This window comes from Epinephelus fuscoguttatus, linkage group LG4 (assembly GCF_011397635.1).
Source record: "Epinephelus fuscoguttatus linkage group LG4, E.fuscoguttatus.final_Chr_v1".
NCBI classification, from domain to species: domain Eukaryota; kingdom Metazoa; phylum Chordata; class Actinopteri; order Perciformes; family Serranidae; genus Epinephelus; species Epinephelus fuscoguttatus.
In genome coordinates, this window is record NC_064755.1 from 15,277,591 (window position 1) to 15,302,735 (window position 25,145).

At 43.4% G+C, this 25,145-nt stretch overlaps 1 protein-coding gene across 1 annotated transcript in view; it reads right to left on the reverse strand.

The window, feature by feature from the left end:
- Positions 1-24,238, reverse strand: part of tmtc2b (transmembrane O-mannosyltransferase targeting cadherins 2b) — a 122,672-nt gene extending 98,434 nt beyond the window's left edge. Inside the window, exon 1 of the mRNA XM_049573579.1 lies at positions 23,816-24,238. Coding sequence (XP_049429536.1) covers positions 23,816-23,898 — 83 coding nt within the window. The 5' untranslated portion in view covers positions 23,899-24,238. The remainder of the gene's footprint in view (positions 1-23,815) is intronic.
- Positions 24,239-25,145: the final 907 nt, after the last annotated feature.

Consider the following 25,145-nt stretch of genomic DNA (forward strand, 5'->3'; position numbering starts at 1 on the left):
TATTTATGACTTCAACGGATGAAAAAGTATGTAAGACATTAACTTGGATGCTTAGAATGAAGAAAATGGTAGACACTTTTACGTCTGAATAATATATGATACTGCACATAATTTGGTTCAGTTTCAGAAACAGCTCAGTGAAAAACAGCAACAGAATAATTCCTCTGCACTAGTCAATGTCAGCCAAACTTCCAGTTCCTCACAATCAGAGAGCATTCAGGGAAAAATGAACAGGTACTTTTTGTTCATTCTGAGCCAGGCGTAATCATTTCATGGCTTTCCGTAAAGTAGCAGATGATTTAGCTTTACCAAAACTCTTGAGGCAACTGAGCTGAACACTGAGCTGGTGTTTTTATCCAACTCATAAATCTCACAATTATCTGACTGGGCCTATACTGTATACTGCGGACGCTGGTCCCACATAAACAGCCTTAAATCCTGCTCAAATAAACACAGCCCCAACAGCCATAAACACATCAGCAACTTGAGCTAATAACCCAAACCGAAGCTGCTGAAAATAATGCAAGCGAGTACGTGCTGTCAATCCCAGCAGACATATACTGAATGAGGAAACAGTGTTTACTTTTGGCATTCAGTTGACTGCTGCTGGAGATATGCCGGGATGTTTGTCCATAGTACTGGGTCCAGTTATGAATGATTTATATAAGTTTCAGTACATGTTTGTGTATTGTTGGACTGCCTCACTAACCTGCATTATTTTCAGGCACCAGGTTTTTCTGCTTTCATTTTCCTGCTAATAAACTGTAGTTGACCATCTAAGTATCTGCTAATGAGGGTAATAGAAAGGAGCATTTGTATTCCATAAAAAACAATAAAAATGAGGAAAGCAGCTCAACATATCAAATGTTTATAAAGCCTTTCTGTGATAAGCAAAGGCGAGTGTTCCAGCAAAACTAATGTTGGCTACTGCACAAAGCTGGCAGGAAGATAGACTCATAGATCAGCCAAAGGTTGCACCACACACAGCTAAACTTGCATCAGAGCGGCTTTATATTGGATCGACAAGGTTAAAGCTCTCCCGCTCTACATCTTACATCGGGGTCTCGTCATACTGTATCCAGCATTTTGATGAATAGTGTTTACTTAGTGCTTTGAGACTAACAACTCTGGATTCATTATGACACATAAAGTACCGTGATGTATTTATGTAGCGAGCAGCTGCCCCTTATTTGGTTAGCGTTGCTGTTTGTCCTCAACAAGGCAACAACTGCTCTGCGTTATCTGCAGACATGAAAATATTTAGAGCTGAACATCCAGGTATACATCAGGTCAATGGCACAAAGGTTTATGAATATGCAAGTGACCTCTGCTTCAAGGTTTAGAGCTGTCAGAAAGCGTAACCGTGCTGAGGTAAAAACATTGTGCATGCACTATAGAGGAGAACTGGGTCTTATCTCCAGCTGGGGTCAGGACAAAATGTCAATTCTTTGATCAGTTTTTTAAATAACATCAAGATGTTTGACCAGTTTTGATGCACTTTGATCTCAATCATCAATTTTTTTTTGGATGAATTCTCTGATCAAGATCAAATGCACCTCACATTCAATGTTCTTTTGTCTTCTCATAACCTTCAGTCCCTGTCTAAACATATACAAATATTTTCCTCTTTGTATTAGCCTCCCATCTACAAGCACACAAAGTTTTACGTCACTAAAACAGATTATTTTTTAACACCCTTTCTAAGATGTAGGTTTTTCAAGAGTCCTGTTACTTTGAATCGGTGGAAACAAGCGGCAGCCTCCAAGGCCTAAAAATGAAGCCAACATGGAAGTGCCAAAAACTGCAGTTTCATGAATGGCCACTTGAGGCTGGCTCCAAAACAGAGTAAATCCCCTGGATCCCCCTGAATTTTGTCTTGAAGTTATATACATTTAAGGGCAGGACCACTTGTGTGACAGGCTGTCTGCGAGGTGTTGCCACAATACAAGCCAGATCCACCCCTCCCTCCTCCACAGCTCCACCCTCTCCTCCAAATTTGGTCACTTCTGGCTCCAAAAATCACAGATGGTAACAGCCAATATTCCAAACTTGAGGCTTCAAAATGGGAGTCCACAAAGTAATGAGTGATGTCATGGTAGCTACATCCATTATTTTATACTGTCGATGCATGTGTAAAACAGATCATATGGGAAACAATGACAACATCTCCTTAATTCACACATGCCCATTGTTGCTGTGTGTAATGAGCATGTGCCAGAAACAGTAAAAACAACGGTTTGTTTGCATTCTGTTAGCACTGCTTGGTCTTATGACCACTTTACACTCACTTAGGCCCAATCAAAAAAACCCCCCCCCCCCCCCCCCCCCCCCGTGTACACTACCCCTTAGCCCTTGCCCACTATCCCTTGGCCCTCGAAATGAAGCAACGAGGGGTAGAGGTTGAAATCTTTCCCTAGGAACTGGGACAACACTCACTACGTCACCGTGACGGTTACGTTCAAGTATACGTAACTATTTTAAACAGGAAGCCGTGAGACATCTACATTTCCAACCGGCATCTACAATGAAGTCTCCAGTTGAGTTCATCCTACCCATCACATTTGCAGCATTCATTAGAGGACTTCTGCTAGCTAGCTAATTAGCTAACCAGCTAACATTACGAGGCAGCTGGCGTGTTATCGTAATGTGAAAAATCCGACAATTTTGCAGAACAGGACAGATGATAGATGCCAGATAGTGCGAGCTAGCTAGCTAGCTAACAAGCAACCTGATGACAGTAATGTTAGCTAGGTGGCTAGCTTTCTGTCAACTCCAATCTAGACATTGTGAATAGCAATAAAAAATTGTTATACCATTATCTACACAAATACACAGTTATTTGAAAACGTTTTTACATAAGTTCCATGTTTATTTGGGAAATTATGCGTATATGTATGAACTTTTTTCCCCGTCTCCTGCTCACTGGTAGGCATGGCGACGTCTACCCCTCGCTGGCAAGTCAGCATCTGAAATCCCTCGCTCCGAAGGGCTAGTTTCATACCCACTACCCCTCGTTATGCCCCCTATGCCCCCAAGGGGTAGGGCTAAGGGGGGGTATTGGGACGGACCCCAAGTATTACTCCACCACGTAATGGACGAACAGAGGCATCTGCTGTGCCTGATGTTATTTGGTCCACCTCAGTGTCTCAGTTTTGGATCATCAGGACCAGTCGAACCAGCAGATGGTGGGACAATTTTGAGAATGGGATTGTTGGGATGGTGGAAGGTAAACGTTCTCGTGTCCAGAGCAGCACTCGTACCTTAGAGTAAACTCGTTCATCCTTATATTGAGGGGAATCAACGGTGACGAGATCTCAAGTGTTTTGAAAAATGTGGCCTGTACAATTTACTACCTTTGTGACGAGGGGAGAATGTGGGAGACAGCTAACACCTGCGAGTGTTTGGAGTCGTTTTTACATTCTTGTGTGTACAGAGATGTTTTGTAAAATAAAGGTCTGGTGGACAGATTCTTTTTTTTTTAATGAAGGAGAAAAGTATCAAACATATATACACATGTAGACAGGGCCTCAGTTTAGTCAGGTATCCTAAGCGACCATTATTTTTAATTTTTGCACATTGTCGCATGCAGAAAGAAAGGCATGGATCTAAATACAGAGAACTTTAACAGCCTCTCGAGCGGGGACTAAAAGGTTTAAACTCTTAATCTGGTTTAGACCGTGGGCGTCTACTGCTGCAGCAGCTGACTCACCCTTGGGAGTCCACTGACAGTTACACAGAAAGCCTCCTAAGTCAGACAAATCTGCAAATAATTAAAGCTTTTGGGGGGAATCCTGTTTTATTAATTAATATATCTCAAATCGTTTTTGAGGATGCAGCTGTTTAGATGAGAAAAGCATGCAGTATCATCCATCTGTTACACTGTTTGAGCTACCTCTGCCAATATTATTATTATTACAGTATTATCTGTGGGGTTCAGATGAGGGAACCTGAACGTAAGAATCTGTTTTTGATTATTGTGGACAACATTGGAACTGTGATGCATGTATAAAAACCTGGCAACGCAGACCTGTGGCTCTTCTTCAGCTCTGCTCGGGTTTCTACTCCCCACAGTGTACCACTCACAGCCATTCATTCTCAGGCCAAGGAGACAACGATTAAATATATTTGAATTCAGATGAATAGCTTAGATTGTAAACGGGAAATGCAATACTGTGAAAGAAATGAACACTGTTGGCTTCCAAAAATAAATAAGCAATATTTCATACAGCTATTATGTGCATCAATCCGATACTGGACATGATGTGAGCTGGTGTCTGGGAGACAAGGTCTTGAATATTTAAATGCCATGAGGTCATTCATAATGATGATTATGTGTTTATGGCAAAGCTATGAATGTGTCCTTTCCAACAATACACTCACACAGACAGTGTATTGTAAAACTATTAGGCCTTGGCACAATATTGCAGTATGACTGTCAGGACATGAGCCAGAGTAATGTATCGAGGAAGTGCTCCACAGCACATCATTTTAAATTTTAACATAAACTATTTCCACTTCAAATATTGATTTTTGGAACACAGCAGGGGGCCTCGCCTTGTGTGGAGCGAGTTGTGCAGACCAAGCATTGCTGAATCACAGCTCTAAGATGGGAAACAGTAATTGCAAAGGGAGAAAGCCAAGATTGCAATTTAGTGTAAAACACAAACTAGTCATGAAAACAACAGCCAATTACACTGGGAAAAACAAACGTGTTACTGTAGCCAAACTGAGAACGAGGGGTAATTGTGTGTGTTAAATGAATGAATACAGTAAAGATTAATAAAGTAGCCATGGATGCAGCTGTAACAAGTTGAGTGGTCTAATAATACCAGCAACAGGGCTGCACAATTAATCAGAGTATTAAAGGAATAATTCCAATTTTTTTGAAGTGGGGTTGTTTGGGCTACTAAGCCATAGACAGTATATTACATTTAGTGGATGTCAGTCAGCATGTTCCCAGTTTGGAGAAGCAGGCTGGAGTCTGACACGGATGCTAAGCAATCCACTGCTGTGGAGAGGTCCGCAAAAAACACTCACTTTAGCCACCTAAAAAAGTCCCACCTAAGATAATCAACATCAGTTTAAGTTTATGCTATATCAAGAGTATTTTTACTGCTGTACCTTACTGTCAGGCAGTGATTTCCAACTGGAAAATTAAGTCGTTCCATCATTCTCTTCAAAGCCAGACACAGGAGCTGCTGGTCTACTGCTGCTTCGATTAGTTTTTTGGTTTGTTTTATTGTGTGACCTTGGCGTTTAAAAGGGTTAGTTTGGATTCCACAAAGTCACACAATAACACAAACTGACTAACTGATCGATGCATGGTAGACCAGGAACTCCAACGTTTAGTGAGCTAAAATTACTGTTTTTGTAAATGGGGTCTGGTAGCTTTGATGAGAGCATAAACGGGGAACTGAAGCTGTTAACGACTCCCCTGTCGGAATGGGCTGTCTAAGAGGCTATATACATGGCATGTTTTTGCGCCATCATATTCATTGTTTTTGATGTAGACATGCGGCAGGCGCACTCAAACACCACAGTGGCGCTGTCGTGGCACGAACGCATTTTAGAATGCTTATTATTCAGAGTGCTAAGGGTGCACCTTGAGATGAAAAGTTAATCATTTCAGTGCAGGCTATAATACGGTGATAGTTATAGTCGCTTCACCGTAGATGCAACCTGCTCCGTGCCCTTGAAAGTTGGCACAGAGTAGCGCTCAGCACCCGACCTGGTGTTTTCCAGACAGTTAAAGACGCGGCATGTGTACAGCCCCTAATGGAAATGTAAAGCACTTAAAATACTCTCAATATAGCATACACCTAAACCGATGTTAATTTATTTAGGAGGGACTTTTTATAGGTAGCTAAAATATGTTTTGTTGCTGACCCCCATACACAACAGTACATTACTCAGCTTCCACATTGGACTCCTGCCTGCTTCTCCAAACGGGGGACATACCGACTGACATCTACTGTATGTAATATACCATCTATGGATACGAAACCTATACAACCGCACTTCAAAAAAACAAGATATCCCTTTAACAAACTTGCAATATCTAAATTGCAGGAGCTGCAATATGAAGGTAAAATGTGTCACAACATACCATTATAAATGAAGCACTGCTTCAGAGATGCCGCTGCCTTCGAAATGTATTCCAGACATATGGGAAAATGCTTCCCAGCAAAAATCACATCATCATTTTTTTTGTAATATTTTCTGTGAAAATGAAACACAAATATTACCACTAACTAAAACTGAAACTCAGTGGAATCACAATATCTGTCGAAATTAACTGTAATATGATTTTTTCCCAACATATTGTGCTCCCTAACTTGCACAACAGGGACAATCTCACTGACTAACTCAAAGAACTTTCTCTCAGATGCTTCTACATACTTTTGATCAATTTGTATGTATGTTTCTACTGCTCTGTTCTTTGCATGAAAAGTTGAGTTCCATAAATATTTCTGAAAATGTTTGCAAAAAATAACAATCTATGAAAGACACGAAATTTTGTCTTGAAAACAGGAAACAGATCCTTTATACATCCACAGAATTCAAATTTCCGGGTTTCCAAAGACCCTCCGTTTGCTGATGTCGAGCTGTTACCGCAAATTAAAAGCTCATTGAGCACGCAAACATGCCAGCGTGCTTCCTGCCAACTCATCTGTTCATTGTGACAACCTGTATCCATCATTCATCCGCATGATTTACAACCAACCGTCTCCAACAGTAGAGTGTGCGATACACCATAATCTCCTACATAAATCTGAACTGTACTTGTTGGCCACATGCAATACATCACATGCAAAACACTACACTTTTTGTGAGGTTTTACTTCCTCATGCACATACAAATGTGTGCTGCTGTGACACTGCAGGCAAGAGACACATAAGTCATTCATTTTCCGTTATGGATTTACACTTCATTGGATGAATGAATGAATGAATGAGCTCTGCAACGGCTGCAGGAAGATATTAATGAAATCCTTATTCACCTAATAAGAGCCAGCCATCTGTGTGCTCACTGGGAAACTATGGTGGATTGTTCCTTCCCTCAAAAATCAATAACCTGTGAATGAGCTGCTGGGGGTAGATGCTAGCTCCGGAGGAGAACGAGAGCATGAGCCGCTGGACATGCGGTTCAGGAGGTGACATATCCACAGCGCTGAGCAAGGTCTGTTGTCTCCCAGCCACAGGGCCAGGTCTCGAGGGAGCGAACGAGCCCACGTGGCAGGTACCCTGAGGCCTGCCTGCTTTACTCCAGCTGTCATGAGGGAGAGTCATCAGCTCCATCAATCAAGTGGAGAGATGGGCGCGCTGCATTCGCAAATGTTTCGTAGCAGTGCTAAATGAGAAGCGGAGGCAGGGAGAGCAAGTCATTTAATCTAGTGTTTAGTGCTGATAATGTATTTTTCTTTACCAAAGTCTTGGAAATCTGCCAGCAGGGTGAGATAATTTCACCTCTTCCCACACAGAAATCGACTCCTCACAGGAAGTTTCATGGTGTAAGTGTCATTCTCTTCATCGCGTAATTTGTCTTTTTCCCAGATAATGGCGCTTGTTTCTAGAAAATAAAAGATTAACCCCCAAGCATGAGGCTAAAACATTTGCTAAGGTGAACACTGTTTTGGCAGAAAAAGATGGTTTGAGTGACAGTTTATTTGAACAATCATGAGCCTCGTGTGTCTGAAAGTTCGGGTCTTCATCTGGGGGACTCCGGCAGTCACTCACACAAATGAAAACAAAGCTGGTGAGCCAGCAGGGCCCGTGGATGAATTCCCCTTTAACTGCTTCCTAATTAAAACAGCCGCTGATGTTTCTAACATGTGGCGGCGAGAAATGTGTCTACTACACAGGCTGGACACGTTTAGAAGAGCCGCTCGGGGGATCCGGTGTGGTTTGGGGCCCTCTTAACATCTCATCAGGTAAATTTTGTAAGACCCCAAGGCAGCCGGAGTTCACAGTCAGGACAACACATGCTCACCACAGACAGAAACAGATCAGCCTCGAGGCCTTCACAGTCACACTTAAACAATCAGGGATCAAACCTTCTATCTAACGCCATAATGCCCCATCAGTCATTCCTCCTCGCCAGCACCGCTCTTTTCTCCATTCTCTTTTGCATACCCTCAATCTCTCTCAGATTATAAATTTATTTTTCTAGAAAGTGCCTGTCTCATTATTCTGTCAGAGGAGCTGACAGCGCTTCTCTCCAGATCCTCAAACCTCAGGGGCTGGTAAAGGAAAAACAGTTGCGCACACTTTCTCCCAACCCAAACTTCCTCCCCGGCTCAAAAATAAACTCGGGCCAATTGTGTGTATCTCCCCGACGAAGAGGAAGACCTCACTTGGCAAAGCAGCCGGGAGGGGAAAGTCGCATATGCGGAAGGTCAAAGATGAAGAGACGCACCGTGGCCACAGATACTGAGGGTCAGCGCTAAGCCAAAATAAACCACTGAAATCAACCCTGTAAACCATCATGATTCTATCAATCTGTCACCAGCGTGATTTTATTCGCGATGACGGAGAGAGAGGGAGAGTGACTGAGAGAGAAAGAGAGTGCACGGGAGAGTTGGCTCTGTCTGTGAAATACAATACAACACAAGCTGTTCTCCATCTGGAGAGATGTCAGACTCGTCTGCCGCACCGAGCCATGACAAGCTACATTAGAACTAGTCAATTTACACCGCATTTGATTGGATTTGTTAATGCCGTACATATCCAATCACAAAAAAGATATGGCCCTTTACTTAACATGACTAATTAGAAATAAAAATCATTTACTTTCGCAGCTCTACAGGTGTAGCTCATGAGGAGAAACACAAGGAGAAACAGAAGCATAAAGCCAGCACCAACAGTAGGAACTTAACCTACATATATAACTGGCTTCATTCTTTCATAACCCACATAGCCATTTAGCGAAAAGCCCCCTAAGGCTGAGATTACAGCTCTGGATTGGATTCAACTCCTGCCCTCTCTCAGTGTAGCTATTTGATGAAAGGCTTGGCAAGGGTCACATCCAAGTGTGGTGGGTATTTTTTTTTTCTAAACTTACTTAAATGAAACTATACGAGGACCTGGGCCAGACTGGTCGTCTGGTTGTAAATAACCTGTGGTGTCCCAGAGGGTGGCATACTGCAGGCTGTTGTGCTTTGCACGCATTTTGCAGAGTACTAAAACCACGCACTGGGTTCCCAGGGTTCAACAGTATCAATTAGAGGCAGCTTGTGAAAAGATGTGCTTCCTCTGTTGCTGTGGTCTGGTCAGAGGTAGGAAGTGAGGGAAGAGAGAGGGAGGAGGTGACTCCTACAGCCGGGGCTGTTGGGGTCCACAAGAATTCAGTTTCCTCTGTCAGCTCGTACACAAGTCCACAAGAAAGAAAACAGTACCTCTACACACACTTCACCAGTCCCTTCCTGTTTCCTTACTCTTCTCTGAGGTGTACAACCTCTTTACAGGTACCTCAATTCAGTGACTTGAGAAAACACGCAGCCCCAAGAACAAAGGCCACCAGGGGCACTTGTTTCCGTGTGTCCCGGTGTTACAAGCCTGAGGGGAGCAGCAGGTTACCCACAGTGGCTGAACAGGCCAGACCACAGGCCCTTCTGTGCTGCATTTGACTCACTCACCACACTTAGGAAACACCAGATACTGTAATCATACTTGAAAACCACTTTAACCACAATAATCACACAACTGAGAGACACGCCAACACTCGTGTCCTTTAAGGAATGAACCTGAACTGGAGACGAAGGGCAAAATCACTAACAGATGATGATGTCAAATTGATAGGAAATTTAGCACAATATCTTGTTCCACTGATGGCCAGCTGTACAGTGCTATAAGACGGTGTTTGTTTCCAAAGGGATAAACAGTAGCATTTGCCAGGTTGATCCAGACAACAAGATTTAGCACACAGTAATCTCTGTCAGTGCCACTGTGTTAAAATAGACCCAACAAGTCTTTCCAACAAAACGATTAAATATGTTGTCTGTAACTGCCCTTTGTGTTTTCTGATCCACCACCCCTATTGGCATGATAACATATTGTCAACACCTTCCAAAACAGTTACAAATCAATCCTGAAAAATAAATACATTTTACAATGTGACATTTTATGATATGGTGAAAGGTTGGTTAGGTTTCAGCAAAAAAACGACTTGGTTAGGTTTAGGGGAATATCATGGTTTGTGTAAAAACTGCTTCGTCGTTAAGGTTAGGGGAGCTTCGTTGTCAGGGTTACAGTCATAAACACATGGTTACGGAATGGTCGCGGTTATGAAAATATATGTCATTTCAAGGCACTTGCTGAATCAACTCTTTCTGTCGTTCTTCTTGGGACGACAGTCTCAAAAGTCCTCAGTGGGGAATCTTCCATAGAGGAAAATGAGTGCTGCTGCTGCTGCACTGATTTGACCCACAAGCCTGCTGTCAACAGCTAAATGAAAATGAAAGAGAAACTGAGACAAACTCTGAGAGGCAACACATGGCTGATAAACAGGGAAGTACTGTAACAGAGTGGTAAGGGAGTATACCACCGCACTTCAGAATATGAAAGCAGCAAGTCAGGTTATTCTGAAAAGTTATAACTGTTAAATCCATTGCCAATAACACCAAACCCTCCACAGTGAGAGCACCAACATGTCAGTTTGCAATGTAAAATATGTTTAACCATTCTTGATTTTACTTTTTCATGACTAAAATATGGCGTATAATTAAAAAGCAACACCAATTATAAATGACAAAAATATGGCGAACATTCTGTCAGCTTTGGCAACCAAAAGCTGATGGCTGGTTTCCAGCTCTACAACTTGTCAGGCCGCATTTCCCAGAGTACACTGACTGGCTCATCATCTTTCCAAAGAAACATCCATGCCACCCAAAACTAACAAGTTGAGCTGGCATATTCATAACACAAAGAAGCTTCTGTTAGCTCAGAATCCTCTGCCCTCTTTCCTCTGTCTCGCCACTTGAAAACGCAAACCCGGAGCACGCACGACCGTAATGAGTTCACCCAATTGGTCCTGACAGGTTTGGTCCATGAAGCTGCAGCGGTTTTCTGCTCTGTCCAAACAGTGAACACTGAGGTCTTGCTTCTTTGTCCTTCATAAACAACAGAGCAACACAACCAGCGCTTAATTCCCCTCTATTTAGGGACAAATGGCCTCCTTCATTGGGTCCAGGGAGAACAGAGGGACCACACAGCCCCTTCTTCTTACAATGGACAAAGGCACTGCCCCCGGACCAGCCAACTTGTGTCATAACCTTATCGAAACGAGCCAGTGCTTCTTGTCAGAGAATAAGGCCACCGAGATGGAGAGGCCCGGTGAAGAGGGGTAGCCTTCTCCTCTTCCTTACTGAAAAGGGCAAACTATAGCATCCCTGTTGGATATGGGGGACAGGGGAGTTTTTGTTTCTAATGGCTTGGGGTTCTCTGCTTACACGTTGTGCCCCCTCTCATCCACAGTGCTGTTAATCCCATTAATATGAAGAGGGCCAAGAGCCTGAGAGTGGCCACGGCTTAAGAGCCATCAGCCAGCATTAGCCCTCGAAATCCAAACCCTTGTCTAGACCCATTAACAACTTAGCTCGGCAGAGTCAAATCATTTGAAACCCACGTCTAATGATGGGAGCATAACCTATAGCCCGCATTCACCCGTCAAAACACTGTTGTCACGAATGCGCGGACCTGACACACCAGATGCGCCCTGTTATTTGATTATAAATCCCACTAATCTCATGCTGTTGGTCAAACAGCACATTTGATCCATCATTTTTGACTTAGTGTATTCCTTGGCTGCTTTAATGCCTTTCACGCATTATTGAGTAGCTGTGCTGAACGGCTGCCATGCAATACTGACCATGTGAGGGATTTACTTATTGGATGATTCAGTCCGGTATTAAACATTATTCCCATTTAAGGCGATTATTATCGTGTGTGTGCAGGTCTGTCTGTGTGCAGTATACTGTATGTGTGTGTGTGCTACTATAACCACATGATGTATTAGGAGAGATAATCTGTTGGCTTTTAATTAAATAGCCAGGCAAGGAGCACTGAGAATACCCAAATAGGACTAAGGTTAACGTCTTGTGCAGTGCAGCAGAGACAATCTCTAATGCCTTGGTCCACCAATAGGCAGCTAACATCTACATATGGCTACATTTCTCATTCCACAGCATACCAGTCTGGTGATTATAAAGCATTAGAGCCTGATTAATGCAGCTTTGAAGCAGCTTGCCTTGACTGGGCTGGAGCACAGCAAGGGCTTTCAAGAGATGATGGCCATGGTGACTGCTCACGAGCAGCTTTCAATCACACAGTGAGAACAGTGACCGAGTGCTGGAGTATCGCACATGACAATCAACTGAAGCGAGCAATCAGGCGAGTGATTCAGCTCTCTACAACCTGCCACACCTATTTAGTTTCATCATCAGATAGCAGTTTGCTCCAGCAATCAAAGGGAGTTACCTTCAGCTCCATGCTGTGTAATCAACTCGTCAAGCCATCACAGGTAGTTAAGACTCAGGTGTGTATCAAGTTTCGAGTCTAGACATCATCTGGACCTGGAGGTTACAGGTTTTCAGTGGCGTCAAAGGAGCACGTTGGCTGTGTAAAGTGTCAACCAGGATTACTGTGAGTGAAAAACTTGGACTGCTACTCAGAGGTGCACCACAACCTGCTACTGTTCACACACTAATCAGATGTGGGCACTTAACAGTTGAACAAGTAGAGTCCACGGCCATTTGCTGTTTGCTGTTGTGCACTGCCTGTAGACCAAAACAAAGTGTTTCATGAGCCACACCTCCCTCTACCTCTGCTCTCCAACACCGCCCACCCCTCGCTCGCCTCATTACCTATCTGCGTGAGTAGCCGAGCACCGCAGCACCTCCACGGACTATTACATCCAGACGGTCCTGGTGTTTCCTCTGCAGGCTTCACTTCACTCAGCTGCCTGATAAACCTGCTGCTTCTTCCCACATTACCCTGAATAACAAACCAGGGCTCGGTCAGGGCTCGGTGCTCCGGTGGGTTCCAAACGGAGAGCCGGGACTAGCTGGGAAGCTAGCGGAGGCTAACTGGCTGTGCTTCCATCCGGTCATGCTGCGGCTAACGGTCTGCTAGCCGCTCCCAGCTAACTCCTGTTTGTTATTCAGGTTAAAGTGGGAAGAAGCACTCCATAGCTGTAAGTTACTCCAGTAGCAGGTGGCAGCCGACTAGTGGTAACTGCTAACACTAACGTTCCTACTCTTCTACATGAGCCCGCCAGGCACGGGCTCACGGGCTCGTGAGTTAGCACTAGTCGGCTGCCACCAGCTACTGGAGTAACTTACAGCTATGGAGCGTTTCTACCAGCTCTTCTAGTTATTACATTTATTACAGGTACCATCATGCCATCTGCCATTGCTCACTGGCTGTAGCCTTTTATAGGGAGGGAGGGCCAAGGTCTCTGAGAGGAGGGAGGAGGCGGCGATTCACATGAACGTATATGAACGTGCAGCCGGACCGGCTTGTAAACAATGGGCTGGAGATCAACACAGAGAGAGAGTGTGTAAGGTCATGCTAAACTCCAGAAGAAATTACACCTCTAGTTCTTCACATAGTGATTTTTTAATTCCTTCAGTCTAGAAATGATGAATTTCGCTTATTGCTCCTTTAAGTAAAGGGTGCTTTCAGCTACATGCAAATCTCACAATGACAATAACATGCTGAAATTAAACAAGTGTAATATTATAATAAGTGTCAATAGTTTTGCAGGAGTTTGGCCATAAACCAAAGTTTTGGGGAAACTGGAATTTTTGACTGGAACTGACTTTTTCTCACTAGAGAAACTGGCTGTAGCCTTTAGAGAGGGAGAAAAAGTCAGGGGATAACCAAAGTAATTAGGATTCATCCTCTGGGGACCATGAATGTCCTTAGAAAGTTTAATGGCAGCCCATCAGATAGCTGGTGGGATATTTTAGTCTGGACCAATGGCTGCATATAAAAATGGACAACACATCTCCACCTTCTTCCACACTACAAAAATGAAGCCAGAATATCCCAGATATGGCCACTGCCATCTTGCGCTGGCGATGTCATTTGGAGCTAGAATCTGCCCAGTATCACCCGTCCGACCAATCTTGAGCAGCGCCACTGATCACAGGTACCCTGACTAGCACAAACAGCTGTCAATCATGACATCGTACCTTTTTTTTTATAGCATCAAATAACTAATAAAAGCCAAACTTATCAGAAAAATGACCACCTGAACATACTGCGTGATATGAATTCCTTAAATGAATCTTTGAGAACTTTTCCTTTGGAGGGGGCGGGGGTTATGACCTTTACTGCAGCCTGCGGGGAGTGATCTAAATGTTTTGGCTCCACTTTGGGGGAGCTGTTACGTTGTCCATCTTTATCTTTGACTCTATGCAGTTGAGAGCCACAGAGCCATGTCGCTAGCATGGCTAAACTTATTAGCGCAATAACAATCACTGTTTAGGTTGACATGCATTGGCCTTGTTTTTAATCTTGTAGCTGGGATAACAGACTTCAATTTTTGTGTTTTAGTGAAGCAGTATGCTTGATTGAGGAACCACAAGATCCAGGTAGTGCCTTTTCCTGTGGTTTTTTATGTCTATTTATCTTTGGCATTTCTGTACTGTAATTATGACGTATTGGTCTCACCAAATCTCCAGAAAGTGATGCAAAATATTTCTTTAGTTTCTTGTGGAAAAAAGGCTTTTCAAACTTTTCACTGTAAGAGCAGTGAGGGAGCAGCTGGAAGGAGAAAGTTCACTCAAGCCTACCACAGATCACACAGTGGAAGCTGCCGTCCCATTCAGGGCCACACAGCAGTCCGAGCAGCTTATCTAACTGTTTTGACAGTCACTGAGAAACCTGGTGACCCAGAATGGAAAGGTAGGTAAAAGGAAGTCCACGGTTAGGCAACAGGATTGCAGTGTTCTGCTGCGATGTGTGCATTTCCCCACGTTTTACATGTTAGGAAGTGCACCAATAAAACACTTTCTCGAATTTAATCGCTGTTGCACATTTTCCAAATATGCAGGTATTTCAGATTTTTCCTTTCTGCCCTCACCACAGGGAATGCACTACAAAGTCCAGCATTTTTAAAACGAACTTTAGGAGCTGAAATTCAATAACCAAGATACAGTATAATGAAGTCTTATTCTGGGCCTGATGACAGTGAGGGAGAAAAGGGAGCATCATATCTAGTCAGCTGTTTCCTATTGACCTAAATATGAACTCAGTCCGTCCAAGGCTCCGAGGCTTCAAGTGATTCTGTAGGGTTTTGCGGGCAGGGGAAGCAACTCACAAACATATCAGAACCCCTCATTAATGGTATTTTTAGAAACAAATGAATTTCTGCCAGGACAGCTTATCTTGCAATTGTGGCGAGGGTGAAAATACAATTTCTACCCTCATCGGCTATCTGTTGGAAAATGAGAGCTTAGGAAAATGGAGATCCAATCTATCTGTGGTCAGACACTGAACTGATGTTTCCGGGCTGGTGTAGCTCAAGTAAAGAGGGCCACAGTATCGGCACATTCTAACGAGAGATTCATCCATTTGTGTGCAATGACTAGATGGCAGGAGATTAGTTACTGTTTCAGTGACGCTCTGGCATTTTGAGAGAAAAATGAGAAAAAGAATTGGAATGAAAAGAACGAAAAGAACTTTTTACTTTTACAAGTTTGTTGACAGCTACTGTGTCTGGAATGTGAACAGTCTGGAGTTGGAGCACGGTAACTGTGTATAATCTGTAAACGTTGGTCAGAAATCACAAACACTGTCTTCCCCTCATCTGAGAAAATCTATCAGAGAATAAGTGTGGGGCCAACAAGATTGGGCAGGATGCCTCCCACATATCTCCTTCCTCTCCTGCCAACAGATTGTACTCCCTGGTGATTTGAGAGAGGAAACGCAGGAACATCATAGTTTCCTCTCCTCCAGACAACACATCCATTGCACAATGAAAATAGCCAGTACCACAATGGTCATCAGTGATTTTTATCTTTTGTTTGAATTTTTATTTGTCATTTATCTGCAAAAACTGATTTTATTGACCAGAGACACTCTACTTACAGTGTCACCTTTAAAATTGCTATAGCCTTTAGAGTGTAAATCTAATATTCCAGCCTGGTCTCACTGCCAGCGCGTAAAAATACACCACTTGGGCAGTAGCTCTGGCGCCATTATTGTACTGTTTAGCATCTGTTTACCCCAATACATTGTCGACTCCAATGTAAACCTATCCGTGTCATCATTAGACACTCAGTGGACGTAGTTTAAAAAGCATGAAGGTTCACTCAAAGTGGGCGGGAGTGGAAGTGGATGGGTCCAACAAAGATTGGACTCTGACCCAAGAGACTGGAGTTCGAGACCAACAAACGTGTTATGGTGTTTGTGCCATTATAGCCATGTGTTTTTTTTATAGCAACACACAACTGCCTTTTCAAGTCGAGTGTTTCTTAGCGACATCTGTGATCTTTTCCTAAACATAACCAAGTAGTTCTGTAGCCTAAACCTAACCACAGACCCCGTTTGTGCCACGAGAAGTCAGGTGCTTCTTAGCAATATCCACAATCTTTTCCTAATCATAACTAAGTAGTTTTGTTGCATAAACCTATCCACCAACCGCTAACATGAGTCACCTCAGTTGACTAACATCAGCCACAATCTATGCCAAACCGCAGATCCCTACTTATCGCCGACCCTTCTACATCAAGAAACAATGCAAAAGGCTGCCCTGGCTTTGTTCAGTAACATTGGGGCTTCTGCCCAAGCAGCAAAATATGACAAGTATGGATGAGGTGACGGTGATATTCATTCTCCTTTCAGCTCTGTTTTGTCCTACATCAACTCTCGAAGGGAAAATGTGATCCTTTAGCTGCTAAATGTGACCTTATGTTCCCTAGCTAGTTGCTAAATTTATTTGTCTGCTGTTTGGTGCTGAGAAAGTAGAATAAAAGGCGCTTTTAGAGCTTTTATGCTGAAAACAGATGCTTGTTGTGTCCGCAAAACACTATGAGAGCAGTCAGAGTGAAGCAAAATGATAAATTTGGAACCTTAAAACCAAAACAATTAGCTGAAAGATGCTATAAAGCCAATGCCCTGTGGGTTCGTAACTATAAGCAACTCCTTTTATATTACTTATAGCCATTTGATCCACAGTTACTCTAAAAATATTGATTTTCGGCACAAATACAATAATATGACCACATGTGCTTTTTTCATGAGACCATCTTCACTGACTCTGTTACGTGCTGTCTGTGCCATTGGGCACTTTGATGTCTCCATCCTGGCAACTACAGGCAAACACAACATCCTCCATTTGAATCCACTTCAAACCTTCCCCTTCAAACTGCAGAAGGGAGAAAAACCCTAAACTGCTTACCAAACGGGACCATCTGGAGGCAGTCGCTGGATGATGGGAGCTGGAGGACTGAAAGGCTGGGGGGGGTTGTTTAAGGGAAGGCAGACAGAAAAAGAGAGCGAGAGAGAGGGAGAACTGAGCAGCTACGTCTACCAAACCATGTCGTGAGTCCCTCTCTGCAGGCAGGACAGTAATTACAGGGAGCAGACAGAGAGAGCCTGACTGGGAAAAAAAGCGGAGATACTCAAACTGCTGGGTTGCCGCCCTTGAACCCTCAACATAACCGCAACCAGCCCATCCTGCAGTATAGGCCATGAGAGTAGGGTTCCAGATCAGTGCACTGACATACAGAGCCAAGGAGGAGGCAGCCAAGGGCACAGACGGCGGCACAGCCTACGTCAGGCCAGGTAGGTCAACACAGGCTGGCTTCCACCTCACAAGGACCACACAGAGCCTTCAGAATGTTAACACAGGCACATAAGACTCGAAATTGAGCTGTGTTTGCCTGTGCATCTCTGAGGAAACTGCCTACAATACATGATAAATAAATAAATAAAATTACACACAAAAACCCACCAAAAATAAATGAATAAAGATTCACTACTGTTTTTTTTCCGTAACCCGGTTGGTATGATCATTAAACAACATGAGTCATCGCCCAAAGCACTGTGTGGCTTCTTTGCCGTCATCGACTCCAGAGCTCACATCAAACTGCATCAGCGTGAAACGTTCGGTTCTGCCCCCCCATCCTGACTTCTCTAATAAAGCTTTCAGGGCATGGAGCAGAGCGGCGTCTCGCCTTTACCAACTGTCTGAACATTATAAATCATCGGCCATGCCCAGGGAGGCAGCGTCCTTCAGCGTGACCCGCAACCTTCACACATCCTCACACAGTCAAACATCACACCAGGGCAGAAAAATGAGCTGGGTGCAGTTCATCACATCCGTCAAGCTCCTGACAGGGAACGATAATCCATAAAACCAGTGTGTGGGGAGGCTGAATATACCTTGAAAACAGCTCAATGTTTTCAGCTGTTAAAAGGAGAGAGTGGCTGCTTTTTTGACTTCACTGCTAGTGCGTTCACCTTGTTTAACCTGTGGCATAGTGAGGCTGACACCCTCTGGTCGGCTGATCGATTGGTTGGTCAATATGCTTTTGTGCGACCGAATTCTCATTGGTCCGACAATCACTGTTGTTACTTTCATAAAGCTGTGTCCACCAAAGCTTTTTAGCTTAAATGCCAAGCGCTCTTCCAAAACAACGCCCAGTTGGGAGCAATCGAGTGCTTTGGAGATGCAGCATTTTTTTCAGCTGACATGCATCTGGTTGCTACCTGTGAACTCAAAAATGCTGGCACAAGGTAGAGTACTTGCTCTGACCCTTCACTAAATCAGTGATTCTCAACCATGGATGTATAAAGAAAAAAGGATACAGCATTGGAGGCGGGGTCCCGTTCATTCCTATGGAAGCTGCTCAGTGGTGCATGAAGCCAAAAAAGCCAAATTACCTGATTGATCGCCATCACTTCAACACTTTGTGGCCCGTAGACCAAGCACACTAGAGACTTCCGCCAACCAAGCCAGCTGCTTCCGCTTTAACGCTTTGCTTTGCTATGTCATTACATGGGGGTTTTGACACTAAAAAAAATGTATCAGCTGATTTACCAACGTCACTTTCACAATTTAAGTCAACGGTCATCATCCAATGGATGTGATTACGCTGTATGGCCACTATGAAGATTGGCTTCAAAGCCCCGTGCACCTCCTCAACCAGAGGTCCGGGAGCTCCAGGGGTCCTCAAGGAAGTTCCAAGGTGTCTCCAGAAAAATGGGCAATAGTTTATTTTCAGTGTTTAATTCACTATTGAAGTGAGATCAATGTGGATAAGAGTCATAAGAGGGACTATTCTAATAATAGGTTTCACATCCCTTTACTGTTATCTCCTCCTGACAACCATAGAATTCTGGTCGTATCTGACCAACAAAGTCTTTTCAGATGTCTTATGAAATCTTATAAAATGGAGATCCATGACCTAATGTATATTAATTTAGGGGTCCTTGAAATGAAAAAGGTTGAGAATTTTTGCTTTAGATGAAGGGAGGGCTGATGCACGTATGGAGAGAGGACGGACCCGCCTGTCTGTGCTATAAGTACTAATTTTTCCTTGGGCATGTCACAGTTGGTCTTTGTGGTGTCTGTCCCACCCCTCTTCTACAGTGGATGACAGTGGCGAGAGCAGTTATTTACCAAAAGTTAAACCTTTTTCATCTTTCGGCAACCAGAGAGAAAAAAAGCAAACGTGCGGGATAGACACTTCACTCCTTGTCACACTGTTGGCATTTGTAGCATGTAAATATGCAGAACTCAAAAACTATGATGGCTTTAGGAAAAGAAAAGTTTTAGTAGAAACAAAGCTACCAGGTATTTTTTGAACAGTAGCTGACTAAGATTTTCTTTGGTTGAGTACAGCCCTTTGGCACAGAACCTGTGGCATACATTTTGCCACCTGCAATCAAGCTAATACCATGTGAATGCATTCACCAGACTTTGCTCTTATACTGCAGGTTCCTAGCGTGCAGGCTTACAGCAAGTCACACAAAATTGCACCAGTAATTCTCCTCTGACATTTATCTGGGCTCTACTATTCCTTCACTCAGCCCTAACTGTAGATTACAGCAGCAGCAGAGATATGAACTACATGACGTATGATTCCCATTTTCCAGTGCAGGTGTCAAAGCTGTGTATGTGTTAATGATGAGTGCGTCCAGGGGAGGGAGAGGAAATGCTCCCCAGGGTGATTTGGCACAGTGGAGCAGGCCACTCTTCTAGACTGTCGTTTTTATCGAGGGAGGGGCCATGACTGACTGCATGGTCAAAGACTGCATGCATGGGATTATGTTTTTACAGCCTGGAGGATAACATTTCGTAAAACACACATGTAAACCGTTTCTTCCCTTTTACTGTGACCTCCTGATGGCCTTGGTTACTATGTAGGGAATGCATAAAGTTTGCCCAAATGAATGTGTAACCAGTCAGCTCAGTGATAAGAAGTAGGCTGTGACTGAGAGTTTTTTGTTTTTCTCGGACACTGCCTTCACCATGATAAGAATACATAGAGAGAAAGCAACACATCATTACGTATTCCACCGCCGTACGAGACTACCAGCCAATCAATTAAAAACCCTCAGGTGTTTTTAATGCCAACTTTGTAGCTCCTAGACATTTTACATGCACCCATACACACGCCACAATTTTGGATCCTAACTTTTAATCACTTGCTGAGTTAAGTCAATGCATTAGTTTCACAGCCAGAAGCAAAGAAGTAGCACAATCTGTCTTCTCACAGAGAGAAATCAATGTTCCACTGTGACAAAATATCCATGTTTAATTCCTCTGCAACTATTTCTCATAAACATTCAATGGAAGCCACAGAGTTTTCTTTTTCTTTTAGATACACAACAAATAAAACATCAAATACGGATCTTTCTTTAGAGCTAGGGATGTCAACTGTTTGGCCTAACCATTTATCAATTGAAAAATGTTATGCATGTCTGTCTATTGGTCAAGTTTGCCTCAGTTTAACGCACTGCACACCACCAGGGTCTGGTGGGCGCTAATGTTAGCTAGCAGCACTACTCATTTGATGATTACTGCTTATAACACCGTCCTGACCCAACAGCATTGCTATGGAAACAAGGTGGCCACCCTCCAGTCTCCCCCAACATTGCTGCAGTCTAAGCGGCCCAATTCTGAGCTGCACATCCCTTTTAACATTGTTCACTACTGTTAGCTCTGTCAGTGCTGTTAGCAGCATTAGCACTGCTAGTGGTGCTAACATAGTAAACAGTGCTAAAGGGATTTTTCCATTGGGTTTTGGGTTATTAAAGAAAATATGCTCTGTCATCTCTGAAAAAAGCTAACGTTAGGCTAAAACCAAACTACACCACGGTTGCATAATGTCGCCAGTCATTTAACCAATCATTTAACCACTTGTTAGCAACCACCTTTTTTAAAACACCTAAAAGCTTCAAAATTCAAGAGGGGGTGCTTACTGATGTATTTTATTTTGTAGCCAAGGCTGACGTTAGCGAACTAGTAGAGACTAGATGGAAGGCAGAGGGTTAACACATCTAATGAGCTATCAGCAAAGCCAACAGAAAATAAAATAAAAGGCAAGACATTTTCATCACAGGACATTAACATTTCCCCAACTCTACATGGATAGCACTTTGAAATGTAGCGCTAAAGCTTACTTAGTCAATGAAGCACCAAAAAAAGATAAAGGCCTCTCGAATTTCACATAATTTTGCATTTTCTTCTTAAAATGAAATGGTTAGTTACCAGTTAATGAGTGTCGGGTTATTGAAAGCAAAATTAACAGAAAGTGACATCCCTATTTTGAGCACAAGACCTCACATTCTGAAATGCTGATGGCCTTTGAGTTTAAGAAAAAAACATTATCTGAATGATTCATAAATTACTGTCAGACTCACAGTTAAAATAAATCCTACCCACGAGCTGCAGGGTGTTGGGTAACGGCAAGCTCGCAGTTTGATTTATCGTCATTCACACATTCAGCATTTTCCATCATGACAGCTTCTTTACCATCACCGAGTCACATCAGCTTCTTTTCTGCTCCAGCAAAGCATTAGCATTAGTTAGATCACTCTGTGTGTCCAGGGCTGTTTTTCCTGAGCAAAATTACGTATCTCTGTCGCACCCACCCTTCCTCTATCTCCCCCCCTCCCCCCGGCTCAGCCCAGGGGGACAGGAGACGGCTGCTAATTGCGAGCCAGAACCAAACGCATGGTGTTAAAAACAGATAACGCTGGTTGACAGATAGCCTGCAATAAAAATCATGTCAGACACACAATACGTCAGAGAAAATCTTACAAAAAAAAAATCCCCAGCCAGGATTGGAGAACTCTGTCAATCTGTTTCACAAGAAGCCTGAAATAACTTGGATCCAAACTCGCATGATAATAAATAACATTATGTTAACATCTCCTCACAGAATATCAGGGTTGGGCTTTCTGTCTTATATTAAAACTTGGAGGCTGGAGGCTCCACGCAGCAGCAGCTGACTCTGCAGCAGCAGCAGCAGCAGCAGCGGTAGGTAGCCTCTCACCTCTGCACAGCATTGCCACTCCCTGACAGGTTTATGGACACAGAACACCATCTTTCTTGCACATGAGTTTGCCTGAATCACCTGACCATAACACAAAGTGCAGAGCGACTCTACCACACACAAAGAACTTCAGCGAAAAAGGCCTTTGGGGATGTGTTGAAGCAGGAAGTGTTCTCCACACACGGCTAAGTTGTAGAGGAAATACACCACCAGTTGCTATGGAGGGTGTTAATGTAGTGTTTGTTCAGTAAGCTGTGTCCTCTGGGTGTGTTTTAAAAGCTGCACCTGTTTAACAAACTGCCGGGGCAAAGCACACAGAGGATTACAAACTGCACAATAGTGTGGTGAAAACAGGTGTATTCCTTGTATCTATAAATATGAGCTCATTATGAGTAATCCTTAAAGTAAGCAGCAACACAGCGGTGGCAGGGAAACCATGGCTCTGACCTACATCAAGGCATGGATGGTGCATAAATGAGCCCGAGGCATTGACAACCATCCAGCCATCAAATATCAAACGGCCAGCTATGAGTAATGCATTACCCCCGCAGTTACAGCAGCAGCGGCTGAAGCCATGCACAAACTGATGGTCTTGAGTGGAGGAGGAGGAGGAGGATGACAACTTACTGCCTATTTTTAAGTAAATTTATAATAAAATACTTTGCTCAAAGTTTCAGCAGGCTGCACACTCGCAGCAGTTGGGCGAAGGGACTTCTGCTGTGAGGTGAGGAGACATATTCCTCCTCTAGAGATCAATTATTTCCTCGGCTCAACTCAAGACTTAGAGCAAGTCCAGAACCTGGAGACTGCAACACTTTGCTCTGAGGCACAGTGCCTATTTACTGCTGCTTTCACTGCTCATCCTATTAAGAACTGCAGGAAGATATTACTGAGAGAATGCTGCAGGAATGTCACTGGAAATGTGAAGATACTGTATGATCATGATGTCTCAACACACACACAAGTGTCTGCAGGAATGAAGCAGTGATTTCCAACTTGCTGACACACTGTAAGACACTACAGATAAACAAGGATAAACACAGCAGTTCGATCACTCTCCAGTAACAAACTCTATTGATAAATTGACACTTTCCTGAAGGCAGGCTGGTTGTGTTAATTGAAAAGCCCACATGAGTTGCTGCTGCAATAAAACGCTGCTCACTCAGAGTTACGGCAACATCATGAATGAAGCCTATCATCATTCATGTGCTGTTGCGTGGAGCTGATAAGGTCCAGGTGAGGACACACAGTGGGGACAGTGACGTTAGTAAAATGGGGCTGGATGTCATTCATTCACTCAAGTACCTGTCATCGTAGCAGAAATCGGCGCCCAGAGTGTTGACATACAGGACCAGAGCCACGGCGCCGCACAGCAATTCTGCAAACATTTCTCTGCCCCTCACGCACGTGGAGAAATTATTAAAAAAAAATAAGAAAAAATAATAAAAGAGACAAAGATGTAAATGCGAGACAGAGAGAAGCAGCGAATCCCGATCAGTTCCCTCTCAGTCCCCGTCTTTGTCAGGATGTCTCTGCGAAAACAAGTCCGTCTCTCCCCCCATCATCCTCGGCGAAGTGCACAAAGTGGATAATCCATAGGTGGCTTTCTCTCTAACCCATGTTGGGTCCGAGCTGCGGAGCTTTTTATCCTGCGGGGAGTTGGGGCAGAAAATAAAACACGAGCAGCGTTTGGTGAATCTGTGACAGCACGCCTTCCCGACACGGAGGAGGATCAGCGCTCTGATGCTCAGCGGCCGCTGCTGGGTAAACGTCGGGAGGGAGAGCGCTGTCAAGGCCGCCATTTTGATATATACAACTTCCGGTTGGCTTTTCAAAATGAAGCTCGCTGATTAAAGTTGCATTTTATCAGCAAAACTTGTGTCAAATTAAATAAGAGAAATTGTGATATTAGGACGCTTTCTTACAGTTTCATTAAAAATATCTTACAATCTTATTAGAACAGAAAAAAGAAAAAGTAATGCGTCACTAGCATACATTTTATGCAATGATAGCATGTAGTCTATATTTCACATTACTTACCACTGAACAAAATTCTGCCTTTTGTACATAAATACGTAATGCTGCCACCCATTTTAAATCACCGAATAATCAATTTCTGCTTTATCTATTTTTTTAAACTAATTTAATATATTGTTACATGCTAATCTCACCCAAAACAGCGATTAAAAAAATATATAAAATAAAGATTAATCATAGAAATGTATCTTTATTACAGTTTCCACACAAAGTCACGTTTCTAATACTTAATTTTCAATTTTTAATCGTTCCTATGCTTTAACACCGATTTAAATTTACTCCACTTCCGCTCCTGCTCGTGCTGTCTCTGTGCAATTGACGCAGTCGTGATCCAAACGCATGTGGTTAGGAGATCTCCCGCGCATGCGCACTGCCTCTCCTCCGGAGCTGGGGATAAATCACACTACATGATGCTGAGACCCGTTGGTAAGGGTCATTTACTACCACTAACAGTAGTCCATAATATGGAGGTGGTCCTCAGAGTGACGTTCAGGGACATTTAGGAGTTATTCAGGTGGGTCCTATGAATTCTCCGAACATAATCATGAATATTAAATTCCATTTGATTGTTATTTCCTTCCTCAGGGGTTCCCACCTT